We start from the raw sequence: 23,832 nt of genomic DNA, 5'->3' as shown, positions 1-23,832 counted from the left end.
GTATTCTCAAAAACCACATACACTAGGCCCGAACGCTAAGAAGAAGTACAAGAACCTATTATTTGAGTCGAGTTCAATGTGTGCAATAGTTCCTGAATTTTTTCTCGGTTAACATGTGACAATATGATGGCAATTTCTGAAAACTTTCTTCGGGTGTACCACGAAGAAATCGAAGTCCCTTCTCTTTAGCCCTCCACGCTTTGTTGCAAGTAATCCGTACACCAAACTCACGTTCCATATCCCCAATAATATCCTCAGGAACGTATGATTGGTTTGCATCGTCCAACCTTCGCATTATGTGATGCCCAATTACTGCACTCGTTGCGTGAATTTGTGCATTTCGTCGAACGTCTAGAGAACATGTATGCTCAGGTATGTACTCTCGAATCATAAATATTTCTAAAGTTTTTATCTTAGAAGCTCGTACTAGCCAATGACATGTAGTATCGACACAACACACAGTAAGAGATCTAGGATTCGACTTTTTAACCTTGAAATGAAACTTCTCTTTCAAAGCTTTAAGTTGAAGCCTTGTGTGTAACTGTTGTTTGCTAAAGAAAATCTGATTCTCCACAATGTCCTCTTCACCAATCAACTCAATTGCATTTCGAATAAACAAATTGCCTTACCTAAACTTTCATCCATATTATCAATCGTTTGTGACTCTTGTAGCTCGCACATACCGACTTCATCGCGTCCACACAATGCATCTTCTATTGGTGACAAATGTTCAACTCCGACATGCAGTTTGTGCTCTCTAGCATTATATTCATCTGTAATTACACACAACGCCGCTTCTGTGTGAACAGACATAAACCATTGCAAATCCTCATCGTCGGCTATATCAGCAGGGGGTATATTCATGCTCGGAACTGTAAATTTCAATTGAATTCGGAACTTCATTCTATCAACATTCAGCTTCTCGAATAATTTATGTACAAGCTCTTCATATGTAATATTATATCGAACAACAATTGATGTTGTTCGGTTCCCTAACTACTTCCACCCGTCGTCTATGTTGACGGATCTACCACCATACAAGACAACAAATCTCTTAACCCATATCTGCATGTCATAAACAACAATACTGTCAACCACTAACGAAAACCGAAAACGAAAATGCTACCTATATGGAATATGTGAATCGCTATACACGAAATTTTTCCAACTTACTCAAATTTTTAATGTTATTGTCAACATTTGACAATGTCGAAAATGATAGTATAAATATCATTCTCGACGTTTATAAATGTCGTGAACGATATTTATACTATCATTATCGACATTTATAAAATGTTGAGAATGAAATGACGGGATTTCATGTATTTATCATCTTCTTCAACTTCAACCACCATTTTTGCAAGAATTTATTTCACCATAAATGATATTCTAAATACAGAAGTATACTATCTAACTAAGTTATTTAAGATGAATGGTACAAAAAATATATACTCAGGATAATTTCGTCCATTGAAGGGAAAAAATACCTTATCAAAAAATTGAGATTTGAACATATATAACAAAAACTACTAAATAAAACTTATCAAAAAAATGAGAGTTCGAAGAAATAGAGTTCAAAGAAATATACCTTCTACCGACAAATAATAAAAGCCTAGTCAGCTTCAAATTTCTACTACAGTAAATTTCTTAAAATGATTTCTTTGAAGTTGGAATCATATACTTTTTCGTATATATTAATGGAATTTTTGCTTCTTCTTCATTTGTTCTAGAATAATTGATTAAAATATAATTAAAAATGTAAGCAAGTGGACTCACCTAGGTAATAGCAATATTATTGTGGCTTCTCGTGGAAGTTATTTGCTTTCCTTAAAAATTGTGCCAAAGTGGTATAAAATTGATTAATCTTTTCATGAGGGTAAAGTAGACATTTTGATCTAAAAAATGGACATTTCTGCAAGAATTATCAAAAAAGTACACTTTTCAACTCCAACTCTTATAATTGGACATTCTTGAAAATGCCTCGTAAAAAATTATAGAGCTTGTAAATTTTCTATGCATGGTACAAAAGACTCAACTCCCAAGGTGATGAATTTTTTTATATATAAGTAACGAACAATTTATTAAAAAATAAACGAAAAATATCCACCTTTAAATATTTATATTTCCAAGACTTCTTTTTCTTTTCTTTTTTGATGCATGACTATAAATAATTGAATCTTTGTGAAATTGACCTTGACAACAAAATATTTATATTTCCAAGTCTTCTCTCTCTCACACAATTTTTTATTTATTATTATTATTATTATTATTTTTTAATAAATGACCAGTGCGGACAAAATTGTCAAACAGAAAAAGAAATTTGTCATTTATATTTCCAAGACTTCCCTCTTGCCTTACATTTTCATCATACACCATACCCATAAAACATACCATACATATTGATAGAGACAGCAATCAGCAATCGTTTTTGGGTTTTTTTTTTCAAATTTTTTTTTCTCTTTTAATTTTTTTTTTTTTTTTTTTCGCCTTTTTTTTTTTTTTTTTTTTTTTTTATATATTCATTTTGCAGCTTATGCATTAAGAAATTTACGTACGTAAATATAAATCTACCGTAAACCATTAACTTTTCAGAGTAAAAAGTAATAAAAACTAAGCAAAAAATTTCGTGCACTAATTCTTGAATTATTGATTCTCACTAATATTCAAAAATTTTAATTAGACGATTTCAAGCAGGCTATGTAATAATAGGAAGAGCTTAATATTTATTCTAGTTTCCCTTTTCATGTTAAAGTTTCAGTATCTATTCTTTTTACTTGTAGAAGTTTCAATCAAATAATTCTTTAGAAGCCCTTTTTAGTTTTTAACATTGCATATATTTTCAATCAAATAATGCTAAACGAATATAAGAGGCAAGTTGAATGGTATAAATGATTGATAACAATTAGAATAATTAAATAATCGTAAATTGATGTAAAGTGTCCACCTAGATTAGAACTTCTACTACTCCAATCTACCATGTACTACATACACTGAATTTATCATTTTTGGTTCATTTAGGTTATCCTTTTATGAGAACAGCCCTAACGTAGACTTAACTCTTATCATGAATGGAGGGTATATTCCCCTAGCGCCCATCCACCCCAGCCTCTCCCAACATATATGTTTATGTACATATGTAAAGTGTCCACCTAGATTAGAACTTCTACTACTCCAATCTACCATGTACTACATACACTGAATTTATCATTTTTGGTTCATTTAGGTTATCCTTTTATGAGAACAGCCCTAACGTAGACTTAACTCTTATCATGAATGGAGGGTATATTCCCCTAGCGCCCATCCACCCCAGCCTCTCCCAACATATATGTTTATGTACATATGTAGCGTTTTTAATTCGTGACATGAATTGATCAAATAACTTATCGTCTAGAAATGACCACGAGCATCCAAGGGACAGAATATCTAAATGTTATATATCTCCTTTCCAAGAAAATAATTAGATGTAGTAATGGGCATGATTCACGTCAACATAAAAATAATAATAATTTCCATAGTTCATTTTCAAACCTTTTGTTAATGTTATGTAGCAACTCACCTGAGTTTGGACGAGACTAAACATAAAAAACTAGCGTTTGAAAGTAGGATATGTATGTTTTTTAATGTGTACAATGACATATTAAATGAAGAAACTATAAAAAAAAAAATGAAAATGAAAATCAGTCAATAAAAATTATATTTAAAAAATTTCCCATCCCGTACAATGTATAGAGAAATTGTTTGAATATTCATTGTTTTGGAAAATTAAGAGATTTTGTTAGCTAACTACTACTCTCGAATTTGAAAATCTCCATATTAAGCTACTTGACATGAAGTTAAGGATGTTGATTCTTAATCCAAGTGGCGGTTGTTGCTGAGTATAATAAGGAAGTGGTGATAAGGTCAAGATTGATAGGTCTGGTTCCACTTTATGAATAACTCAAAATAAGAAGATACAAAGGAAGTTCTAAAGGATTGTACTTTTGATTGATTAATTAGTGAATTAATGTTTTACCCATGACATGGGGGTCATGAATATTTTCCTTCGAGGTTTACAACTTCATATGGCATTCGAGGTTGAAATAATTTCACGCTTAGTTAAAACTGCATGAATACATTATCCACCTCTTACAATAAGAACATTTAAGAACTGACAATATGAAGTTTTGACTATTTCTCATCCAGTATTATAATAGTGAAATTAAAATTCCATTTTAATTTATCTAGATTTTTGAATTTAAAAAATTAATTGCTAACTGTTTATAACAAAAATTCACCGCAGCGGTTGTAAAACTTTTGGGCAACGCGAAGTCAACTGTGATCGAAATTAAAAGATTCTATAAAGATTTTTCAATAACAAAGTTTTATGTTTTACTTATTATACCTACAGTAGATAAGTTTTCTTTAAATAAAAATCGTATATATAGTATTCTAGAATTATTATTACCTACATTATAACTTAGATTTATTCACATTTTCTTAAATATAATATTTTTAATGGGTAGCACTATTTACATCCACGATTTTATATGTACATCCACTTTTAAAAAAATAATTATATTATATTTTTAATCTTACGTAAATTTACCTAAGCAGACGTATATGAAATTAACTAAAAATATATCGTTCTAAATTCATCCACTTATATTTATTTTCATTACATTCTTTTGAACCTTTTATATTCCTTTAGATTTTGCATTTAACTAAAATTAAAAAAAACCCTAATAATCATCAAATATCACCTTCAACTGAAATCAAAACAACTACATAAAAGATATTATTAGAGGAAATGCATACAGACATAGCAATATATGAAAAAGAATTTGACAAATTAAGGATTACATTTTATCCATGTTTATTATTATTTTTTCTCTTGCATTTTTGGAGCAGAATATGTTAGTCGATGCCCCATCTTTAGAGGTTTGTAGAAGTACTGGTCAAAAGATAAGAAACCGTGTATCTATTGAGTGATGATGTAAAATTTGATGCATTTGGAAGAAGTTTATTGATTATCAACTGCATAACTAATTGAGAAGAAACTAGGAAATAAATCTGTATGAGTAGCTTTATTCATGATAATTTGAGTCAAATGCTTTCCATATTTTTATGCATGTCACTTGACATGTTTGATCTTGAGAAGAATTCCTAGTTAGCCTTATTAGTGATTTCAAAATATGCAAAACTCCTAATTGGTTTCTAGTATGTGAAAGGTTGCGAAAAGTTTAATTAATTTTCTAATATACTCCTATTGAATGCATCTTGTCATCAACGAATAGAACTACCGTTATTCAATGTCGGGGTATATTGGAAAAAAATGAAAATGTAAGTAAAATTTATAGTTCCAATATATATTAATTAGGTTTTCTTTAATCCATGTGAAAATAGAATTGTGGGATAAAAAGGGAGTATTTCTTTAAGAAAAATGCTTGGAAAATTTTTACTTTGACTTCTAAATTTACAAATATGTCTTACACTACTCACTTAACTTCATTTTGTTTGAATCCCATCACCCAACTTATATTTATGTCTCAATTTGATCATCCAACTTATTATTTCCTCCCTTTTCTTTTTTGTAAATTTGATTATTTTGTCTATAACTTTTATCCCAAAAAAAAAAAAAAAAGGATAGAATTCGTTACGTGAACGTTTCTAGTATTTCTGTACATGGAATTCTCACCACAAATACTCGGTTTTTTAAAAATTAAAAATAAAAAATAAAAGCCAGAAATTTGTATTCTTTAGCATCCAAAATAAATTGGTAGCAAAAATTATAGTAAGATCTAGAATTTTGTTGTCCCGATTTGGTAATTATTATATACGAAATAGGTGTGTTTGATTACATTTATTTTCCATGGAAAATATCAGTTTTCCACCCAAATTCCTACTTAAAGTGTTTGATTGCTATTTTTTTTCATGGAAAATATTTTCCAACTTTTGAAAATATGCCTAATTTTCCTTGTTTTTAAGGAAAACATTTTCCTTGGGTAGAGGTAGTTTTTATTTTCCACAAAAGATGGAAAATATTTTCTTTTTTAGGTAATATTGTCCCGATTTGGTAATTATTAGATACGAAATAGTTAGATTAAAACAAGAGTGTAAGTTGATTGGTGAAACTAAAACATATGAAGTTAAACGATTAACATAAAATAAACATAGAAGTTAAGTAACATAAAATTTCAGAAATATGCATTGAAATATCACTGAAACCATTACGATTCACGAGTCGAGAATGTGATTCGATTGGGGGAGGGGGGTTGGTGTTCATGCATTCTTGAGCCAACAATAGAAAGTACCCAAAAAATAAAAATAAGAAAATGACGGGGTATAAATCATCGAATTCGTGTACAGACTTTTAGGTTGCACCTCCTGTACGACTGGTTATTGATGTATTGCAAACTAGATCGAATTCAGCATATAATTTATTTTATTGTTGTACACTAGTATTTTCTAAGGGATATTTTCAATCAACATGAGTATGAAATATAAGATTCTTTCTCTTGGCCTAAGGTTTCACCGTAGTATTTCTCCTCACCAGCTGCCATGGTCACAAATTATATCAGTCATGCCTCTTTCTTTAGAATTCCCACTTAGGCCAAGTCTCCTGATCCTCACGATCGGTTCTCTTTGCACAAAGGATGTGTTGTCTTGTGATAAGTGTGATTTTACACTTATACTGGCCATTAAAAGTGGGCACTTGGGAGACTTTCATGAGTTATGTAAGAATGTATTGACCACCAAGGTATACCTAGGCTCAGTTTATTCACCAAGTACACCACAATCAAACAACCAATTGACCAAAGACAATACCGAGCCTCCCACTTTCGGTTGCCAAGAGATTATACACCTAGGAGACTACAAAGTTAAGTAATAACTCAATGACAATCACCACAAATGTAGAAGTGAAGGGAGAAAGTGATGGGTAGAGAAGTAGAAGAAGCAGAATGCCGAAAATTCACACGGAGAAGGAGAAAGGTGCGCGGTCATATGACAAAGGGTAGGAGACCCAATTATATTCAACCAATGAGCCCAATTAAGGTAAGTTACACTAGGGTAGCAAATGGGTTAAGTAAAGGCCCAATTAATAGACAAATGGGCTGCCAAGTGAAACTTCTAAATTTTTAGCCATCCAAGAAAGTGGGTTAGGTCATGTGCAACACTAAAATATTTATGTTGTTTCAAATGGCGTGATTAACCCTTGGGTTGTGTCATCTCGATTGTAGTGCTACAATTTCGTTTAGTTATTTAGCCAAGCTGACTGAAGATTAAAATCAAATTAACATCATAGTCTCAGGGAGGTTCTTTGACAACAAATTGCCTAACAACCTCCACTTTAGTATCAAAGGACCTGTAAAAAAAAAATCATCTCTCTTTAGTGACACCTCTAACAGAGAATCAATGAAATTGGAAATTATTTACCTGTACCAATATTTAGAAGATCTTTGCAGTTTCTAAACCTTACCAGTGGTAGCAGTTTCATGCCCATGTCTGAAGAGTTGTATTGCGTATGAACTTTTTCAAGTCTTACCACCTTCTGTGATACTATATCTCTAATGAAATGAAGTCTAACATCAATGCGTTTAGTGCGTTTGTGAAAAGTACGGTTCTTGCGTAAATGTATAGAGAATCGACTATCGGAATACCCTACCATATAATCATTCAAGACACATAGTTCATGAAGAAGACCTCTAAGCCACAGAGCCTCTTTGATTGCTTCATTGGTAGCAATATATTCTGACTCTGTAGTGGATAATGTAACACTGTGTTTTAACTGTGATTTTTAACTAACACAAGAATTAGATAAGATAAACACATAAAAAGAAGTTGATTTCCTACAATCCCTATCCCCCCATAGTCAGCATCTATAAAAACCTTCAATTTCACACCTTCCTTACTAGCAAATTTTAGACCTACATCACTAGAACCCTTCAAGTACCTAAGTAACCACTTTAAGGCTTCCCAACGTTCAGTACCTGAATTAGATATGTACCTTCAAAGAGTATAACAGCAAAAGCTAAATTTGATCTAGTGTAAATTATCAAATACATTATGGAAACAATCATATTAGAATATGAGACTCTACTCATGTATTCTACTTTACATTCATTGCAAGGAGCTTGATCCTTAGATAATGCAAAGTGATTAGTTAAAGGCAATGTGATAGGTTTGCAATCATTTATATCAAATCTCTTCAACACTTTAGAAATATATGAAGACTGATGCAAAAGCAAAGTACAATTTGACATATCTCTTTCGATTTTCATGCCTAGAATTCTCTTGGCCTTACCTAGGTTGTTCATGTCAATTTAACTTTGTGTTTATGTTGTTTATTCACTTAGGTGATAAACCTATCGAAAGCATATCGTCCACATAGAGCAACAAAAACAAATAATTAGTATCAACCTCGTTGTGTTGGGAACCTTTTAGTGAGTACAAAAGAGTCAAATATCTCGTACCACTATCTAGGTGACTGTTTCAAACCATACAAGGATGTTTTAAAAAAACACATATGATCAGGTTTTAGCTTATCCTTAAAAAATTTTGGTTGATTCATAAAGATTTGTTCATTAAGTTCACGATGTAAAAAAGTAGTTTTTACATCAAGTTGTTCAAGTTCCTAGTTAAAATGTGTAACCAATGTAAGCATGACCTTAATAATAGTGTACTTAACAATTGGTGAGAAAATCTCATTATAATCAACACCCTCCTTTTGGGTGTAGTCCTTAGCCACTAACCTAACCTTAAATTTTAAGGTTTCTGAGCTACTGGTACCTTTTTTAACCCTAAAGACCCATTCACAATCGACGGTCAATTATCCTTAGGTCTAGGTATTAGCTCCCAAGTCTAATTCTTCTCTAGAGAACTCATCTTATCTTTCATTTCCTTAAACCACTGTTTGGATTGTACACTATTTATTGCCTCCTCAAAGGTTTTTGGCCTCCTATCAACTAGTTCTTTGTAACTAGCATGGGTAAAAGCTAACTCAAATTCATATCCGAATCTCCTAGGTTCTCTTGTTTGTCTTCTCTCTTTATCGCTAACTAAGTTGTAGTTTGCTAAGGGATTTTATTCCTCATGATGTTCCTCTCTCACTACTTCATCTCTATTCTCCACCTTAGGTTCCTGAACCTAAGTCTCCACCTCATTTGAAGTGGTAAGGATATATGTGCTATGTTTTCCTAACTCTGCCTTAAACCGATCTCTCTCTTCACCTGGTTCAATTTTACTCACAGGTTCGAGTTCACCCTTAAGACAAGGCATCTAACCCTTATTAAACATGACATCCCTACTCAGGTGATCTTAACCCCCATTTGGCTTCTATCCCATAACATATAACCCTTAGGATATCCTAGAAACACGAACTTTCTAGCTCTAGGTTCAAGCTTTCCCTCACTCTGACGTTAAAAAGTAGTACAGCCAAGGGTTCTAAGTATATAGCAGTCATTCAGTTTAGCAAACCACCTTTCATGAAGAGTATCACCATTTAAAGCAACAGATGGAGTCAAATTAATCAAATAATAATTAGTCATAACAGCTTCACCCCAAAACGACTTTGGGACACTAGAACTTAACATCATACCATGCACTTTATCGAGCATGGTTCTATTTATCCTTTCCACCACCTCATTTTGCTAAATAGTGTAAGAAACAATCTTATACCTTTGTTATTCCATTTTCTTTACACATACTGTCAAACTCAGTGTTACAAAACTCAAGGCCATTATTTGTCCTTATAAATTTAATTCTTTTGCCAGTTTTGTTTTCCGCTTTTCTTTTCCAGTTATTAAAGTTGTGACAAGTGTACAAAACTCAAGGCCATTATGTGTCCTTCTAAATTTAATTCTTTTGCCAGTTTTATTTTCCACTTTTCTTTTCTAGTTATTAAAGTTATGAAAAGTGTTAGATTTATCTTCCAAAAGGTAGACCTACACTTTCCTAGTATATACATCAATAATAGACAGGAAATACCTATTCCCACCAAATGTGGGATTACTAGCAGGACTCCATAGGTCAGGATGTATACATTCAACCATGCCTTTAGCTTTATGAGCACTAGTGGAGAAAAATATTTTATGATACTTACCAAGCACACAATGATCTCAGAATGACAAATCAGACACACAGTCATTACCAAATGCACCTTTTTCATTAAAAAGCTTAAGTCCCTTAATGCCTACGTGTGCAAGCCTATTATGCCATGTATGTGTGTAATCAACCTTGGCAGAAGAGATAGAGGAGTTTAAACCTCTACTCACTCCTCCAGTATAGATGTAAATGTTGTTTTTCTTAGTTTCCTTAATGGAAACTAATGCACCCTTAATCATCTTTAACATTCCATTTCCAATTTACCGATGAAGTCATCTTTTTCAAGTCTTTCTCCTGAAATCAAATTCCTAGGCAATTCAGAAATATATCTAACGTCCTTTAAGGTGTACACAAAACTAGTGTCAAACTTTATACTATTGTTACCAATTCTAGCAGTCGCATATGAAAAATTATCACACAGCACAACATGCCTAATATTAGATTCATACAGGTTTTCAAACCAATTCTTTTCAAATATCACATGAAAAGATGCACCAGAATCAAGTATTCACTCATGCATACGAGAATTAGCAATTAGATTCAGTTCAACAATGTACACAACGGGAGTTGTAATCATACAGACCTTACCGCCATCTATATCGGAAGCAGAAGACAACATGTTGACCTCGTTTCTCTCCTTAACCTTTTGCTTATCATTTTTCTTATAATAATCTTTTATAAAATGCCATGTGTTCCGACAGTCATATCATTTTCTAGCTTTCTTCTAGACTTTGATCTAGATATATCCTTGCCCTTCTTCTTCTGTCCATTACTACTTGACTCGCCAATACTTTTGTATCCATCTTGACTGTTTTGCCTAAACTGAGTTCTACCTCACATCATATGTAGCTCAACGCTTTTCTTATCATGTTTTTCAACTCTAATTTTCATCTCCTTAATTCTAAGAGAATCTATGACAATTTCAGATGTCAAGGTGTCCTTGCCATACTTAATGATGTTTTAACTACCTTATAGGAGTTAGGAATAAAATTGAGCAAGATTATGGCCTTATAAGTTTCAGATATAGCCTTGTCATAGTTAACAATATCTTGCACCAATTTGTTCAACATATCTAAATTATCATTGAGTTTCTTTTAAGGATCAACTTTAAAGTTGAAGAAACATTCAAGCAGGTAAAGTTTGTTCGGTACAAATTTGAGCAAATACAGATCTACCAATTTATTCCAAAGTTTGTTGGTGGTTTTCAGTTTACCCACCTTCCTCAAAACGGTGTCAAACAAGTGTAAAATGATTAAGTTATAAGCAAGTTCATTGGCTTCTTCCTTTTGTTCTTTTGAAAAATTACCTTTAATGACTTTTGAAACTTTTTGTTGGACCAAAATACCCATCATTTTTTGTTACCAGATTGAAAAATCTCCAAATCAAAGTTGTGAGTTGTCATTTACACATAGCAACAAAAAATGCATAAAGCATAGTAAAACCACACAAAGCAGTCCTAGGGTCATAGACAATATACCCCGTTCTAAATTTCTAGAGTTTCCTAAGACTCGTGATCTTATATCAAGAATGTTCGAATGAGTAAGGTCTCGGTATTCAACAAAATTAATAAACAGTGGAAATAACAATGCAACAAAAATAGATATGTCTATACCAAGTTTCACGGCATTTATAGCACACAAAACAATACTCTGATTTAGCAAGAAAAAGTACTCAATCAAACAATTAAGAACAAATAATCCTAATTTCTAGTACAAGTAATGTTATCCCTTGACGGTAACCACAACTCTATTGTCACCCCACACGGTGACGTGCTAATGTTGGAAATTAAATGGGTTAAGTCAATTTACCATAGTGGACCTATATAAGTCCGTAAAGTTAAGAGACGTGAATTTGCTGCTTTAGAGCACTATTATTCGACCTAAAGATTCAGCAAATGTACCAATGTCAATCATCTACATTGTAGATTGATATCCAGGGGCAAAATCATCCAAATTTTTCTGCGCAACCTGAAACACCAAACAAACCACATCAATATGTTCAGGAGGTTAAGATAAACAAAATGCTCAAAAAAATCTCGCCGAAAAGGTTCGACAAGTGCCACCACACCACGCTACTCTACATGCTGTAGCCGCAGCCATGCGCCACCTCATAGGGGTGTCTCTGTCTACTGGTCGTGGGTCCATCTCCATTCTTCCAATTTAGGTCTTGTTTGGGAGTAATGGAAGATTTCATATTCAGTCAGTTTGAAGAAATCGACCATTTCTCTCAATTTTGACTAGAATTTTTACTAGATTTCACCACCTTTGCTTTGATACCAAATGTGAAGGGTATATTGACCACCAAGGTATACCCAAGCTCAGTTTATTCACTAACTATACCACAATCAAACAACCAATCGTCCCAAAAAGACAATACCAAGCCTCCCACTTTCGGTTGCCAAGAGATTGCACACTTAGGAGACCACAAAGGTAAGTAATAATTCAATGACAATCACCACAAACGTAGAAGTGAAGGAAGAAAGTAATGGGCAGAGAAGTAGAAGAAGCAGAAGTCCGAAAATCTCACACAAAGAAGAAGTGAGGCACGCGGTCATATGGCAAAGGGTAGGAGACCCAATTGTATTCAACCAGTGAACCCAAGTAAGGTAAGTTGCACTAGGGTAGCAAATGGGTCAAGTAAAGGCCCAATTAATAGACAAACGGGTTGCCAAGTGACACCTCTCAATTTTTGGCCATCCAAAAAAGTGGGTTAGGTCATGAGCAACACTAAAATATTTATGTTTCTTTGGGTTGTGTCGTCTCGATTGTGATGCTACAATTCGTTCAATTATTTAGCCAAGCCAACTGAAGATTAAAACCGATTTAACATCACAGTCCGAGAGGTTATTTGACAACAATTTGTCTAACAAGTTGAATACATAATTTTGTGTGTTATTGGTTGTTTTAGGAGAAAACCTGTTATTGGACGAAGCAAAATAAGTTTTGATAAAAAAAAATGATGAATTTTAGACAACATCTGAGATTTGGGGATCGAAGTGTATAGTTTAGAAGTTGAAGGACATAGTTTAGAAGTTGAAGGACATATATTGAAATAAAGGAAGATGGCTGAACAATGAAATGGAGCCAAGGACTAAATCACACTTTCTGAAAGAAATATGGGCGCTGGTACGATTGCAACAGTTAACATGGCCAGAAAATAAAGTTTTCTAATGGAACTCAAATTCTTGTTGTGATGGAGATGGGATACGATTCCCCAATATTTTAGGTGACTACGAGAAAGAGGATTCTGCATTCTTATGAGAGACGAGACATTCTGGAAAAAAAAATGATCTGTTATTTGATAGATAGATTTCGTAGATTCGTAACTAAGCCCCTTTTTTCTCTCTCTAAAATAAATTTTTTTATTTTTATACTATTTTTCAATCACAGATTCATACAATGAATTTGTATACAAGTCCAAAATTTTTTCCTACTTTAATCACACATTCTTAAAAAATCACTATTCAAAATATCATTTAAAAAAAATAAAAAATAATAGCCATCAAACAATGGCTTAAATTTGGGATTTAATTATAGATTGTCAATGTCAAGAGATCTATAATCAACAAGCAAGAAAATAGAGAATCATTCTTGAGATTTGTGTGACGAAAAAAATAATAGATCAAAGTGTTTTTCATCTCATTATTTGTAATTAAATCTGGGGACATTTTTGAATATTGAGCGAATAAATAAATTGTTGTTAAAATGAATGATGTTCTAATTACTTTTTATGTTTAATTATATTCAATTATTTTATCATCAATTGATTGATTTAGAGATAATAATGAGATCAAAAAATAACGTATTAATCTAGTTTTTACAATAAGTAACAAATTAATGTGGTAGCGACAGTGATACTTTATGCATCAACCAAGTTAAGATGGATGCTTTAAAATCGTTAAAAATAAATATTTATTAAATTGATTTGATACATGTAGCCTGTAGTTGTGATGATAGAACGTTTATTAATATAGAACGAAGTACTTTTCTAACTTTTTCTGATTAGTTATTTCCAAATCTTGTTTCTCCTCTTCCTCATCTTACAATGTAACCGCATGAGCAATAATACTCATTAATTCCAGCATAAAATATCTCACAAAATATCTCACAATGATTCAATGAATATATAAAGTAATGCAGAGGCCAATATCGAAAAAACTATTTTTTGCACCATTCCAACTGCTATCAAAATGTAACAGAAGTACAGTCATGTACCTTGATCTGGCTACTTGAAGTCTTGTAGTTGTGATGATGTTAGAGACTAACGAGAACACTCAAGGTCTCAGGAAAATAAGTATTTCCCATTTTGAATTAATTTCTAGTAATGAATGGCTGAAGATGAGAAATTCCAAAGGATTCTCCGCTTATGTCTGAAATCAATTTAAACTTCCTTCGAGAGTTTGACATATTTGCTAATTATAACTCCCAACCATTAATCTATAATACCTCATGATTAATGTCAAAAAGAATCTTTGAAATGACATTAACCAGCAGAGAGCAGTAATATCGACCAGCACCTAACCCACATACAGTACTGGTTAGTTGACAGAGTGAGTAGCTTAGCTCCATCAAAAGCTCCAAGCTAATGAATCTCAAAAGGAAAGGGACAAACTTAAAATACGATCATCGCTGCTTGTTTATGTTTGCACATTACTTTCAGTATAAACGAGTTTTTACTTTTGGAATCTTGCCAAATCTCCAATCTGCTCAAATTTTATGTATATCTAATAGCCATTAATAATTTTATTAGTACTCTTTTCATTAATAATTTTAGTAGTACTCTTTTCTCTCTCTTAATTAAGGTTACGTTTGGCCCAAATTTTTTAAAATTTATTTTGTAAACACAAATTATTGATATTCAGATTTTTTATCAATTTTTTCAATAACATTTTCATCTGTTTTCGTCAAAATTCGCTAAAAATAAATTTTAACTAAATCAGTCAGGGAACTAGTGCATCTTATGAATATCTTATTGCCACCACAAAGTTTCAATGCACCGCTTTCTTAGTTATGGAGCGGAAGTGCATTTTCACTCTACGATGTCATCTTGTGTGTCTCTTTTCTCACAAACAAAGAACATATAATCAATATAAAATGAAAATAAAAGGTTAACGTACATATGCATCCATAGAAACTCGAAATACCATGGCCAAACAGGGGCTAAGCTTACGTTTGGTTTATATTAGAGTGAATTTTTAGCATATTTTGATTAAAAGTTGATAAAATATGTGATTGAAAAGGTACGAGTGCTATGAAATGTGTAGATTTAAATGTTTTATTAGTCACTGAATTTACACACAAGTTTTCCCTTAAAGACACTATATTATACATAAAAGATATTCTTTATAAATGTGGTTTGTCTAGTTTAAATATGTTCCCTATCTTAATGAGCCTGCTCTTAGAATTATGTTCCAATGGACTCTTTAAATTAAATTTCTATAATTAAATGCATTCAAAATATTTCAATTTTCAATAAAAAAAATAATATAATAATTTTGAGGAAAGATACTAAAAATAAAAGATAAGGAAAAGCAATAAATAAACTTTTTATTTATAACAATAAATAGCGCTTTAATATTAGTCACAGATTTCAATACACTACTTCCTAAACTATTCAAACTACATTTAAACTGATTGGACATTGACATAAAAAAAAAATATATGTTAATAAAATATTTGGAGAAATCAATAAATGTTTCTTGAGAAAAGTAAAATGAATAGCCAAAATATAGAGCATTGTTGAAGTCCATAAAAATTATGACTGTAAATTTAAAGATTGTTTCTATAATTTATAAGATGAACTTTATAAATAAAGAGTCTCTTATAATGCATAGGTTCAGCCAAAATATCTTTTCCATCACCAGACCGAACATTTCTCTCTGTTGAAAGATGGACAATCAATTTATTTCATCTTCACAGACACCAAGCAAATTCGTACGGGAAGAATTCTCCAAAATAATTTTCTTTCCTTTATTGATACATGTTCAGTTATTACATGTTTTTGGTAACAACCCCAACAAAAGCTAAAAAAATGATAACATCTTATAAGTAGGTTAGACCTTCAAGTCATCGAAAATAAATTTAGGCATTCAATTTATGCTAGGCCAAATTTGTCCTCCATCTTGTAGTGGCACATTAGCCCTCTTCTAGAGTACGAGCCTCGTTTCCAATTAGTTATACTGGTTCCATCAATAGCACAAGGGACTATACCGATCACCCCAAGGTGAAGATCTCTCTCCAGCACTGAATTGGCGAATGACATTTCTGGACCCACCCAATGTCTATATGTAATGATGTCTCCATGAAGAGATTCATGTGCATCCTCTCTCATTAACTTTGGGTTAAGTTGAAAAATCCTTTGCACAAGATGGCATTCAGGATGGACATAACCATCCCAAGTCCTGTTCACCACACCACGTTGATCAGCCATATTGCTTTGTCAGCAAGTACGAAGATACTCTTGTCAACACATGAATATACTGGAATTTCAGGACTTCGGAATTGGAAGGGAGCCAAGAACATGAAAATAATTATAGGAGACATCTCGATGTTTTATCTCTAAACTTTTGATGTAGCTTTTCTCTCTTTCAAAATTGATAATGATAGTCTCACTCTTTCTCCATTAGTAGATTGATACGACAATGACTAATAAATATCAAAAAAATCTCTAATGATGAAAATCATGAATATATTGTATGTTTTTCACATTTTATCTACCATTGTATGTGTGCAGAAACAAAAATTTGTGATCATATAAATGCATTTTATTATTAACATATATGCTATATGAGTAGGGGTGTAAACGAGCCGAACCGAGTCGAGCCGAGTCGAGCCGAAACTTCTGGCTCGTGCTCGGCTCGAGCTTTTTCAATACAGGCTTTTTTTGGCTTGAGCCGAGCCGGCTCGTGTTTTGATGCCTTTTTTTTTTTTTCTCGTAATTGCTGCCCAACAGGCAGCTTTATAATTAAAGCTGCCTGTTGGCAGCTAGATTGCTGCCGAACTGGCAGCAAATCTGCTGCCAGTTCGGCAGCAGGTTAACTGCTGCCAACAGGCAACTATAAAGCTGCCGGCAGCCTTTTTTTTTATTTTTTTAATTTTTTGTTTTAAATTAAACGGGCCGGCCCGTCAATCCACGGGCCGATTGCCCCCTTTTGGGGCTCGGCCCGAGCTTTCGCTCGGTTGATCCGAGCCATGAGCCGAGCCGGCTCAAGCTTTTCCTGAGCCGAGCAACAGGCCGCCCGAGCCAACGAGCCTTTTTGACATCCCTATATATGAGTAAACCCTCATCATATCATCATTACATTCCATCATTTAACATATGCAAATACATAAATTAGTTAAACTATGTCATTTGTATGCACGTTCTCCCATCATTTAATTGTTAATGCATACATAAGAAAATATTTCTCATTATTACTCTTCATGTATGACGCCATAATATTTTATAGCACGTGCATTTGTAATGAAAAGTAATAATTTACTGGATTAAATTTCCTAATGTGTGAGAACAAGGTTAAATCACAAATCAAGTTAAACAATTACAATTGTCACGGGTTTTTCTTGTTCTATATTTGAGATTACCCATATATTCTACCTAAATTGGACCATGATAGTTTGGGCAAAGAAAAAATAAAATAATTTATGACATATTTTACCTTAATCGGACCACCTTAGCATGATATTGTGCATTTGATGCGTGAAATATATTTATTGTGCATTTGAGATGTCAAAAAAAATTAAATCAAGTTTATGCATAACTTCTTGCTTCAATTCATGCCATGCAGATTACCAATCCAGAATCAAGTAGTAAGATTAATACAATCCAAACGACATTTTTGTAGTTGTAAAACGTTCAAAAAAATTTTAATTGCTAAAATCCTGTTTGTCAACATAGATATAGCTTTCACGAGGGATGAACTAATTTGAAGATTTGAAAAATTCGAGTAGTAGTTGTCCTTTATCAAAACATCTTAATTCCCCCAAAAATGAAAAAAATGACATTTAACATTCAAACAATTTCTCTATACATTGTAAGGCATGAGAAATTTTTAACTCACAATTTCTCTTGATTGATTTTTTACATCTATACTTTTCTTCATCTAATACGTCACCATACACTCAAAAAACTCAGCCTTTTGGGCTGGAGCCATATATATATCCTTTATATGTTCTCAGTCTTTTGGTCACTTGTAGCCATATATATCCATGTCACGAATTAAAAGCAATACATAGACATATAAAAATATATGTGGAGATGCAGTGGGTGATGGAGGAATATACCGTCCATTAATGACAAGGGTTTGGTTATACCATCCATTAATAAAAAGGTGTGGTCTATCTTAGCGTAGATTCCTTGAAAGGATAACTTAGAAGAACCAGAAATGATAAAATTCATGGTATGTACAAGGCAGATTGGAGTAATAGAAGTTTATTATACGTGGATTCCAAAATTCTAATTTTGTGGACATTTTTCATCAATTTACGGCTAGTTAAATATACTAATTGCTATTGAAATTTACACTTGCTATCGTTTAACTTTTCGTCTTTCAATTTTATTTCAACAAAAAAATTTAGTGAAATGATTTTATATAGCTGCTTGTTGGGTTATAAAAAAATTGTTTAGTTTGACGACATAATTTATTTCGTTCAAATCAATTACAAAATTTACTGTATTGTCAATTAATATAATTCTTCCAATTTCCACTATAACAAAATGAACATTTTACTAGCATTAAAAATAGCGACTTTAAATTTTGAAATTGATATATATTCGTGGTCCTATTCATTTCTACCTAAAACGGGTTATATATTAAAGACTAGAACGAAATCATTAGTACAAACACATGACCTATTGTTTAATGATGTTGAAAAGAACACAAAAATGGAAATCACTTGCAGTCTAAAAGGTCATTTTCTTGTGAATGAGGTTTATACAAAAATTATATCAATCTACTGTTTGGAAAACATTTATTTTCTTTAGTTCTTGTTAGGCAATTTGCTGTCAAACGACCTCCTAGACAATGATGTAACCTTGGTTTTATTTATTATCAGTCGGCCTTTGCCATATGATCGAATTATATGTCGACACTATCATCGAGACAACCCAATCTAATTTTTTACTGACCATTAGAAGCAGCCTATTTTAATAGTGTTGCTCGTGGTCCGTCCCATTTACTTGGATGGCTACAATATCCATTTGGAGCCCATTATCTTCGTGCTAAGCCTTTTTTTGGACCACTAAGTTAACCTAGCCTAACTTACATTATTTGGTCACTCTCTTAGGCTATAATTCTCGGCTGATGCAGGAGGATCTGAGTCAAGTGATGCTGATTTGTCAGATAGTACGATGATGGCGCTGAGATACCATGAGATGGTGGATCGGTGCAAAGATGGGAAGTGAATCGCAATTATTTCATTAATTGGGGGAATTTGACACATTTCTGGTAATTTGGTCATAACTTTGGCTACTGTTAACAAAATCGCTATTATGACCCCAATTCGGAAAACTCTCTTCGGCATGCATGTCGTGGCCACTAGTTATGCTTGGTAGGCATCAATTTCGAGTCCAAAATTCGCTGTTTTCCTTTCTAAAATTCAATTTTTAGTTTTTTTTGCTATTTATGATAATATTTCGTTTCCCTTTTTCCATATGTTAGAAAACTTGAACTGAGCCAAATTTTTGGCAACCTACTTCATTTACTAAATATTTTATTCTGGTGTAATTTCAAGATTTTGCCATTTTTGACAATTTTCCTTTAATTTTATATTTTGCAGCTATTTAACCCGGCTTGTGGGTTAATTTTGATCATTCTGCATTATTAATAATATTGAGTTGATTTCAGAATATTTTCTCTGATTTTTTTGGGCATTTTCTTTCGTTTCTTTCTTGTGAATCATCTGCTACAACAAGCCAATAGGATAATCACTATCCTACCCGGCGTCAGTTGGTATCAGAGCTTTAGCATCTTCTTGGGAGATAAATTCCATCAGTTATAATGGTTGGTGGACGTGATCGTGGTTGTCGAGGACAGGTTCCAATTGAGGAAGTCCTACACCATGATCGTAATATTCAGGATGTGACGATTGAAGATTTGTAGAGATATATTGTGGAGTTAACCCAACATTTGACGGAGCAGGAGTTCAGTAATTATGATGTGGAGGGTCACGATTCCAATACAATTTTCAAAAACCCGTATAACCATCGTGCTCGAGTTTGGGAGCATCGTGGATGGGAGGATCGTCATGTGGATCTTAGTTTCAGAGTGGGTCTCCCCGAGTTTTCTGGTACGTTGCAGGCTGAAGGATTTATTGATTGGCTGAATGAAGTGGAGTGAATTTTTGAATATAAGGAGGTTTCAGATCGTGTCAAAGTGAAACTGGTCGCCATCAAACTCAAAGGTAGAGCATCTGCATGGTGAGAATAGTTGAAGCGTTCACGGGAGCGACAGGAAAATCTAAAATTACTAATTGGGAGAAGATAAAGAAGAAGATGAAAGGACACTTCCTCCCCTTCGACTATACTCAAACCTTGTTTCAGAGGCTCCATTCATTGAGGGAAGGCGCAAGATTAGTTAATGATTATACTGAGGAATTCTATCAGCTTGTGGCTCGGAATGATTTATCTGAGACGGAGGAGCAGATGGTAGCACAGTATTTGAGGGGATTAAGGTAGCCCCTGCAGGATGTTCTCAACCTTCATTCATTGTGGACGATTTTTTAGGCATATCAGTGGGCACTTGCAGTGGAGAAACAGCAGAGTAGGAGACCAGTGGTCAGAGGTGAAGGTAGTCAGCCAATTCGCCCTCAAGAATCTTATCCTGCTTATCAGCCACAGCGGGACAATTTCAGCTCAAGTATTAAGTATTTCAGGAATGGTGAGCAGGGGCATAAGGCGATTGACTGCAGGAAGCCTGCTGGTCAGAAGAATAAAAATCTTCTGATTGAGGAGGATATGATAAAGGAGTTCGAGAAAGTTGGGGAGCCTGTGTATGATGATGGTGAAGATGAGGACGTGCTATATGGAGATGGCCAGGAGGCCCTTGTCGTTCGAAAGAGCCTGCTGACTCCCAAGGGTGACTCAAGCGACGATTGGTTGAGGACCAACGTTTTTCACACAACCTGCACAGTTGCTAATGAAGTCTGCAAGCTAATAATTGATAGTGGCAGTTGTGAGAAAGTAGTGTCTGAGGAGGCTATCGAGAAACTGTAACTGAGGACGGATCGTCATCCTAAACCATACAAATTGTCTTCGTTGAATAAAGGTAGTGAGGTGACGGTAGAAAAATGGTGCTTAGTGTCTTTTTCGATTGGGAAAAAATATTTTGATAATGCTTGTGTGATGTGGTATCAATGGACGCGTGTCATATTTTGTTGGAACAACCGTGGCAGTATGATTGCAGTGTTATCCATGATGGGCGGAAGAATACTTATTCTCTTAGCGTCAAAGGGAAGAAAATTGTTTTAGCGCCTCGCAGGAAAGAAAACATCCTGGCCCTAGTAGTTAATAGCACCAATTTACTTTCTATGTCCAGGTTCTTGGTTGAGGTTCGGCGTGAAAAATTAGTTTATGCTTTAATGCCTCATGAAAATAGTGCAGCAAATGTGGATTAGGAATTACCAGCAGAAGTGTAGCAACTACTGATGGAGTTTTCTGACTTGATGCCAGAGGATCTTTCTCCAGGATTACCACCTATGAGGGACATTCAACATCAAATCGACCTTATTCCGGGGTCGAGTCTACCAAATCGACCAGCATATCGCCTCAGTCCCAAGAAAGCTGAAGAGTTGCAGCAATAGGTGGTAGAATTATTGGAAAGGGGTTACATTCGTGAGAGTATGAGTCCTTGTACAGTTCCTACGCTACTAGTACCGAAGAAAGATGGGTTCACGGCGTATGTGTGTTGAAAGCAGGGAATTAACAGGATTACAGTGAAATACATGTTTCCAATTCCCCGTTTGGACGACATGTTGGATCAATTTTCCGGTTCTAAGGTCTTCTCAAAAATTGACCTTGAAAGCGAATACCACCAGATCAGAATTAGGCCTAGAGATGAGCGGAAGACCGCGTTCAAGACTTAGCATGGATTGTACGAGTGGATGGTCATGCCCTTTGGACTATCCAACCCACCCAGCACTTTTATGAGATTTATGCATCAGGTTTTACGGCCTTTCATGGAGAAGTTTGTGGTAGTCTATTTTGACGACATGCTTATTTATAGTCCAACATGGGACTTTCATTTTAATCATCTTCATGCTGTCTTTGATATAATAAGGACGAAGCACTTATTCATCTATTAGAATAAGTGTTCTTTCTTCACAACTTCTGTAACCTTTTTGGGTTTTGTTGTGTCTATTGATGGCGTTCATGCACATCAATCCAAAATTGAGGCAGTTTTGAATTGGCCCAAGCCAAAAACTTTGCACGATGTTAGGAGTTCCCATGGATTGGCATCCTTCTATCGTCGGTTCATTAGAAACTTTAGTACATTGATTGCTCATATCACAGAGTGCCTTAAAGGGCTTGATTTTTAGTGGACCGAGGAGGCAGAGGCTAGCTTTCAGTTGGTTAGGCAGAAGATGATAGAGGCCCCAATTTTGGTACTTCTGGACTTTGAGAAAGTGTTCGAGGTAAATTGTGATGCGTCTGGAATTGGTATTGGTGGTGTTCTGAGTCAGGAGGGGCGTTCAGTAGCCTTTTTTAGTGAGAAGCTATCGGGATTGAAGAAAAATTATTCCACTTATGACCTGGAGTTCTATGTCATAGCTCAGACTCTGAAGCATTAGCTTCATTACCTGGTACAGAGGGAGTTCATCCTTGTTACTGATCATGAGGCCTTGAAGTACATCAATGGTTAGCACAAGCTGAGTAGGCAACATGCAAAGTGGGTGGCGTACTTGCAGGAGTTTACTTTCACACTAAGGCATCAAACAGGGAGTTTGAATCGAGTAGAAGATGCATTGAGTCGTCGCACATTACTCCTCACCACCATGAGCACCAAGATTGTCGAATTTGAGGCATTTCCTGATATGTATGCTACAGATCCTTCATTTGGAAAAATAATTTGGGAGGTAACTGATAATCACCGACATGATGTTGTTTTACATAATGATTACCTATTTTGTGGATTGCAGTTATGCATTCTGGATTGTTCGCTAAGGCAGCAGATTATTAGTGAACTTCATAACGAAGGACATTTTGGGCGAGACAAGACATTGGCATTAGTCTCTTCTGATTATTTCTGACCCAAGTTGAGTAGCGATGTGGCGCATTATGTGGAGCGGTGTTATGTATGTCAGCAGTCTAAATGAGCTCTTACTAATGCTAGATTGTACATGCCATTACCTGTACTTGAAGCTCCTTGGTTTGATGTCAGCATTAATTTATCTTAGGCATACCTCATACATAGTGGGCGATGGATTCCATTCTTGTTGTAGTTGACAAATTTTCAAAGATGGCTTATTTTGTGGCTTGCCACAAGACAATGGATGCTACTCGAATTGCTCATCTTTATTTCAGAGAGATTGTGTGTTTACATGGTGAATCGGAGTTTGGGAAATCTTTTGAGAAGCTTGGTAGGGACTAAACCGAAGCAGTGGGATTTGACATTACCTCAAGCAGAGTTTGCTTATAACCAATTGAGGAATAGAACTACCGAATTGAGTCTTTTTGGAATTGTATATGGTCGGAACCCATCCGAGGTACTTGATTTGGCTCCAATTCCACGTATGGGTGGCTTTAATAACAAAGTTGATA

The 23,832-nt window shown here is 34.2% G+C and overlaps 1 protein-coding gene across 1 annotated transcript; it reads left to right on the top strand.

The window, feature by feature from the left end:
* The first annotated feature begins 22,175 nt into the window (after positions 1-22,175).
* On the top strand, positions 22,176-23,321 carry LOC111390825. The gene is made up of 4 exons (XM_023015940.1): positions 22,176-22,265; positions 22,611-22,835; positions 22,935-23,147; positions 23,211-23,321. The coding sequence occupies exons 1-4, from the start codon at positions 22,176-22,178 to the stop codon at positions 23,319-23,321; spliced, it is 639 nt and encodes a 212-aa protein (XP_022871708.1).
* The last annotated feature ends 511 nt before the right edge of the window (positions 23,322-23,832 follow it).

This window comes from Olea europaea, unplaced genomic scaffold (assembly GCF_002742605.1).
Source record: "Olea europaea var. sylvestris unplaced genomic scaffold, O_europaea_v1 scaffold72, whole genome shotgun sequence".
NCBI classification, from domain to species: Eukaryota; Viridiplantae; Streptophyta; class Magnoliopsida; order Lamiales; family Oleaceae; genus Olea; species Olea europaea.
The sequence above is the reverse complement of the archived record's forward strand: the minus strand, read 5'-3'. Positions and strand labels throughout refer to the sequence as shown.